General features: G+C 44.9%; 1 protein-coding gene across 1 annotated transcript; it reads left to right on the forward strand.

Annotated features, from left to right (window-relative positions):
* Window positions 1–1111: 1111 nt before the first annotated feature.
* LOC112226647 (G-protein coupled receptor 35-like) lies at window positions 1112–4327 on the forward strand. Its single transcript, XM_024391104.2, has 3 exons — window positions 1112–1249; window positions 2483–2613; window positions 3314–4327. Exon 3 carries the CDS (start codon window positions 3320–3322, stop codon window positions 4292–4294), a length of 975 nt encoding a protein of 324 aa, XP_024246872.1. The 5' UTR covers window positions 1112–1249; window positions 2483–2613; window positions 3314–3319; the 3' UTR covers window positions 4295–4327.
* The last annotated feature ends 2244 nt before the right edge of the window (window positions 4328–6571 follow it).

Genomic DNA, 6571 nt, shown 5'->3' on the forward strand with positions numbered 1-6571 from the left:
TGATGGGTGCTGGGTGCTGTTGAGCTGAACAAGCGTCAGAGGATAAGGGGAAGAGGGAGGGGGAGAGAGAGAGGGAAAGAAAGACAAGGAAAATAAGAAGGAGAAGGAAAAGGAAAAATAGGAGAAAGAGAAGAGAGAATGGGAGACTTGTTTCCAATCAGAAGTGCCAGAAAATGTCACAATGACACAATTTGAAAGTGTGACCTATTTCCTTCAAAGCTGCTTGTCACTGGTCTTTTCTTGGTCCAATTTTCACTCCAATTGTCAAAAAAATGTCCTCTCTTTTCATTCTCATAATTTCCCAGAATGAAACACTGACCCATTTACAACATTGCTTTTGGGGATGATTGGAGCTGGAAAGACAGTCTTTCAGAAGAAGACAATCAATTTCTTATTGTCCAATCAGTCCCCTGGTGCTCCAGTTCTGACCTCCGACCTCTACTTCCGTCTCCCCGCTGACCTGTTTTTCCCCTTCAACTCTCCTGACGGAAATTGTCCCTTGATGAGATATTGTGTAAGACAAAAAGGAATGGAAGAAAAATACCTCAATGTGAAGAGAGGTGAGAGGGTCAAGATGAAAATACAGTTTTGCATTATTTTATGCCTTTCAAAATCACACAAATCTTGGCTACAGTGTCTAATGACCTATACAGTTACATGTAAACCACCCAAAAAACTGTCACAGTTGAGTGCTTATTTCAACATTTCAGTTTCAGAGGAGGGAGTTGAGTAAAGCAAAACTCTCTCGTCTGAAGATATTCTGGTGAAACAACACCCTTACTTACTTAGTGACTTTATTGTCCCCATGGGGAAATTTTGTTGCAGTGTCATGTACACAACCCTCAGTGCATTTGTTTCTACCTTCATCATTCTGTTTGAGCACAAAGAGCAGCCAGTGGTTTTCTGTACGTGACACATGTCAATACTGTACACCCTGGTCAAACTATACTTCACTCTCCCACGGCCCTGTTGACATAGCAACACTGCTTCCTCCCTAACCAGGAGAGGCAGTCCGTCACAAAGCAAAACATGCAAATTGAGGTTTGGATCACCCCACATAGTCTTTTTATGTGACTGACATATACTTCCTCTATCAAGGTTTAGATAGAAGCTAGGAAGATAGACAATACTTTACAGAAGTCCCAAACTAGCATTTAAGCAATATATGTAAAATTGTAACATGGAACTGAGTTTCAGATCCTAAATGAGCCATTCTAAAGTTCTGACAAAAGAAAAGTTCAAGTGAAAGGTGAGTAATATTTGGTCTTAAAAATATTAAATGACGTAGGCTACACATATGGCTATTGATGGAGTATTTCTGACACAGTGCCTTCAGAAAGTATTCACACCACTTGAGTTTTTCCAAATTTCGTTGTGTTACAGCTTGAATGTACAAATGATTACGTTTAGATGTTCTGGGTCATTGGCCGACAGACAATGCCCCATAATGTCAAAGTGGATTTTTTTGTTGTTGTTGCTTATTAATAAAACAAATATTCATTCAACCCCTTTGTTATGACAAGCCTAAATATGTTCAGGAGTATAAATGTGCCTAAGAAGTCACATAATAAATAATAAAGTGAAATAAAGTTACTTAAAGTTAAATAAAGTTTGCACCCCACACAGAATTATCTGTAAGGTCCCTCAGTCGAGCAGTACATTTCAAACACAGATTCAACCACACACACCGGGGAGGTTTTCCGATTTCTCGCAATGAAGGGTACGCAGATGAAAATGAACAGACATTGAATATCTCTTTGAGCATGGTGAAGTTATTAGTTACACTTTGGATGGAGTATCAATACACCCAGTCACTACAACTATATAAGCATGTAAACAATGAATGTTCCTGTGTGGCCTGAGTTACAGCTTTAACTTAAATGTATTTGAAAATCTATGGCAAGACCTGAAAATGGTTGTCCAGCAATGATCAACAACCAATTTGACTGAGCTTGAAGACCTCTGAAAAGAATAATGGGCAAATGCTGCACAATTCAGGTGTGGAAAGCTCTTAGTGACTTACCTAGAAAGTCACAGCTGTAATTGCTGCCAATGGCGCTTCTACAAAGTACTGACTCAGTGGTGTGAACACTTATGTAAATCAGATGTTTTTGTATTTCATTTTCAACACATGTGCTAAAATTGGGGTATTGTGTGTAGATGGGTGAGATTTTTGTTTGAGTATTTAATCCATTTTGAATTCAGACTGTAACACAACAAAATGTGGAATTAAGTCAAAGGGTATGAATACTGTGAATGTCACATTTTCACTTGAACAACAACAGTATATTGTGATAATCCAATCTACTGGCAATATTTGCAATGTATCAAAGATGTATTTCACCGTGCAATACTGTGCTTTGGTGAACAATTTTAAAAGAGAACCTACTTGTGGTTTTGCAGAGATGTTAGTCAGTTAGTGGGAAACCCACACCATTATGAATCATTTACATACAGAACTCTCATTTCCTTATAACTGTAGACGCCTGACCTGCACCCCGACAAGAGACAAAAATAAATAAAAAACAAATATTCTAAAGCCTTTTCTTTGGAAGGAGTAATATAACATCAGTCCCTGAGAGTGAAAGTGAAAGAAGAGGGGGCAAATAACAGGTATGATTTTGTTTCTATGACTGTCTGGCTAAATAAGTTATGTTTATGCACTGAGGAACCGCATTGTTCCTGTAGATCTGGTGCACACAAATACTCGTATTAGACCGAGAGTCTACTACTATGAGTGCAGCTCAATAGTCTGAAGTGGATTTTCTCCTTGCCTTTACTTCATTCTTGACTCCCGAGTGGCGCAGTGGTCTAAGGCACTGCATCTCAGTGCAAGAAGCATCACTGCAGTTCAAATCCAGGTTGAATCACATCTGGCCGTGAGTCCCATAGGGCGGCGCACAATTAGCCCAGTGTCATCCGGGTTTGGCTAGGGTAGGCCGTCATTGTAAATAAGAATTTGTTCTTAACTGACTTGCCTAGTTAAATAAAAAAATATATAAAATCATCGGCACTCATCTGAAAAGAGACCAGAGGTGAATGAAACGGAATTAAGGTGTTTGTCCTCAACATACTTCACATTAGAGCAGATTAAAAGACAACTGCACTTCCTGATTTTTCTTAGTTTATCATCAATGCTCTTTATGAAATGCTAGCGGCCATGAATGAAGGCAAACGAGAGTTGTCTTGGGGGTGTGGCTTGTCTTGCTTCTCACAAGTGTAGCAGGTCGTGAACTCTGCAAAAAAAAACTTTCTACACTCAGAGAAAAAGAACAGTAAATGACAATCATGTTTTTTTACAATCTCTCTTCAGGTAGCTATGTGTGACACGAACACCATCCACATACACATCCTCCAAGGTGTGAGCTACCTTTCTGTGTTTCTGGTGGGCCTGCTACTCAACATGGCGTCTCTACGTGTCTTCTTCGTCAAACGGGCCACGTGGACGGACACACACATCTACATGCTGAACCTCGCAGCCGCCGACTGTGCCCTAATCCTCTTCCTCCCTTTCCGCATCTATGATGCCTTCCAGAGTCTGCCCATAACGCCCTTCTGCACATTTCTCATCTCAATACATTACATCAACATGTACGCCAGTATCTTCACTGTCACCGCCATCAGCGTCCACCGCTACCTGGCGGTCAAGTTCCCATTCCAGACCAGAGCGTGGCGATCAAAGAAGGTGGCTGTGGCAGTGTGTGGGGCCATATGGGTAACGGTAGTAATGATATGCGGTGTGTTCAGTGATGCCAACCATCCCCAAAAACTATTTACATGCTATCAGAGATGTAAAGAAATCCCATTGCCTGTTGGGTTCCTTGCGGTTCTAGAAGTGCTGGGGTACCTTCTCCCGCTCTTGAATATAGTGTTCTGTTCCATACAGACAATAATGGTTCTGCTGAAGGAGAAGGATCAGGAAGAAACCACTGTGGAGAAGAGGAACATCATTGGCATTATAACAGTCAACCTGATCGTCTTTGTGGTTTGCTACACCCCCATCCATCTTGGGTTTCTGTTGAAGTACCTGGCCAAAACAAACCACTGGGAAACGTTAGACTGGGATGGTTTTTGGCAGGTTTGTGAATGGATCGCTACCACAAACTGCCTCTTGGATTCCATTAGTTATTACTTTCTGTTGAAAAAGTTTTATTCTAAAGCCAGTAGATCAGCAGAAGTTGACAGAGGCTCAGAGATGGCATTAACCACCAATCAAGCTATGAACACACACACCTACCCCAATAATGAGTCATCATACCCCTCCCTGCCTCCATGTATTACACCGCCAGAATAACGTCATCAATGTTTTTTGACAACATCTCTTTTATTAAAATAATATTTTAAATAAAGTGTGTGTTGTGCACTTGAGTGAGGACCCAAAAGCGGTTTAACAAAAACAGAGTCCTTTAATGTAAAAACACAGGGAAGACATAGATCCTCTTCAGATGTAGAAAATGGCAAAATAGACAACCCTCAGAGAGGGCGACAAATGAAACAGAAAGTCCTTCTGATATTTACAAAAGAGTCCCCTTCTTAGCAGCAGAGGAGAATAGCTGGGTTGCGGCGACAGACTGCTGGTCTCTCTGGGTAGGCGCGGGTCGTAGCGGACAGAGGTACCTGATCACACGTAGCATCAGAAGAACAGGCAGATTCCGACAGGATGGGACAAGGGTGAAGCAAACGAGACGATAGTTTGGTTCTGGCATGAGAAACTCAAACGAGAATCTGACAAAGAAAGAAGCTGGAACAGAGAGAGAAATAGAGACCTAATCAGAGGGAAAAAGGGAACAGGTGGGAAAAGGGGGAACGAGGTAGTTAGAGAAGATGAGGAACAGCTGGGGGAAGGAGAGGAAGAGAAGGTAACCTAATACGACCAGCAGAGGGAAACGGAGTGAAGAGAAAGAACAGGAACAAGACATAATATGACAATACATGACAGTACCCCCCCACTCACCGAGCGCCTCCTGGCGCACGCGAGGAGGAAACCTGGCGGCAACGGAGGAAATCATCGATCAGCGAACGGTCCAGCACGTCCCGAGAGGGAACCCAACTCCTTTCCTCAGGACCGTACCCCTCCCAATCTACTAGGTACTGATGACCACGGCCCCGAGGACGCATGTCCAAAATCTTACGGACCCTGTAGATAGGTGCGCCCTCGACAAGGATGGGGGGAGACGAGCGGGGCGCGAAGAACGGGCTTAACACAGGAGACATGGAAGACCGGGTGGACGCGACGAAGATATCGCGGAGAAGAAGTCGCACTGCGACAGGATTAATGATCTGAGAAATACGGAACGGACCAATGAACCGCGGGGTCAACTTGCGAGAAGCTGTCTTAAGGGGAAGGTTTTGAGTGGAGAGCCATACTCTCTGACCGCGACAATATCTAGGACTCTTAGTTCTACGCTTATTAGCGGCTCTCACAGTCTGCGCCCTATAACGGCAAAGTGCAGACCTGACCCTCTTCCAGGTGCGCTCACAACGTTGGACAAAAGCCTGAGCGGAGGGGACGCAGGACTCGGTGAGCTGAGACGAGAACAGCGGAGGCTGGTACCCGAGGCTACTCTGAAAAGGAGATAGACCGGTCGCAGACGAAGGAAGCGAGTTGTGGGCGTATTCTGCCCAGGGGAGCTGTTCTGACCAAGACGCAGGGTTACGAAAAGAAAGACTGCGTAAGATGCGACCAATAGTCTGATTGGCCCGTTCTGCTTGACCGTTAGACTGAGGGTGAAAGCCGGAAGAGAGACTGACGGAAGCTCCAATCAAACGGCAAAACTCCCTCCAAAATTGAGACGTGAATTGCGGACCCCTGTCCGAAACGACGTCTGACGGAAGGCCATGAATTCTGAAAACATTCTCGATGATGATCTGTGCCGTTTCTTTAGCAGAAGGGAGCTTAGCGAGGGGAATAAAATGAGCCGCCTTAGAGAACCTATCGACAACCGTAAGAATAACAGTCTTCCCCGCTGACGAAGGCAGTCCGGTGATAAAATCTAAGGCGATGTGAGACCACGGTCGAGAGGGAATGGGAAGCGGTCTGAGACGGCCAGCAGGAGGGGAGTTACCAGACTTAGTCTGCGCACAGACCGAACAAGCAGCCACGAAACGACGCGTGTCACGCTCCCGAGTGGGCCACCAAAAACGCTGGCGAATGGAAGCAAGCGTACCCCGAACGCCGGGGTGGCCGGCTAACTTGGCAGAGTGAGCCCACTGAAGAACGGCCAGACGAGTAGGAACGGGAACGAAAAGAAGGTTCCTAGGACAAGCGCGCGGCGACGGAGTGTGAGTGAGTGCTTGCTTTACCTGCCTCTCAATTCCCCAGACAGTCAACCCGACAACACGCCCCTCAGGGAGAATCCCCTCGGGGTCGGTGGAGACTACTGAAGAACTGAAGAGACGAGATAAAGCATCAGGCTTGGTGTTCTTAGAGCCCGGACGATAAGAAATTACGAACTCGAAACGAGCGAAAAACAGCGCCCAACGAGCCTGACGCGCATTAAGTCGTTTGGCAGAACGGATGTACTCAAGGTTCCTATGGTCAGTCCAAACGACAAAAGGAACGGTCGCCCCT

This window comes from Oncorhynchus tshawytscha, linkage group LG28, assembly GCF_018296145.1.
Source record: "Oncorhynchus tshawytscha isolate Ot180627B linkage group LG28, Otsh_v2.0, whole genome shotgun sequence".
NCBI classification, from domain to species: Eukaryota; Metazoa; Chordata; class Actinopteri; order Salmoniformes; family Salmonidae; genus Oncorhynchus; species Oncorhynchus tshawytscha.

Excerpts from the sequence above, each read along its gene's own strand:
- LOC112226647 (XM_024391104.2), top strand. The coding sequence starts at position 3,320 with ATGTGTGACACGAACACCATCCACATACACATCCTCCAAGGTGTGAGC.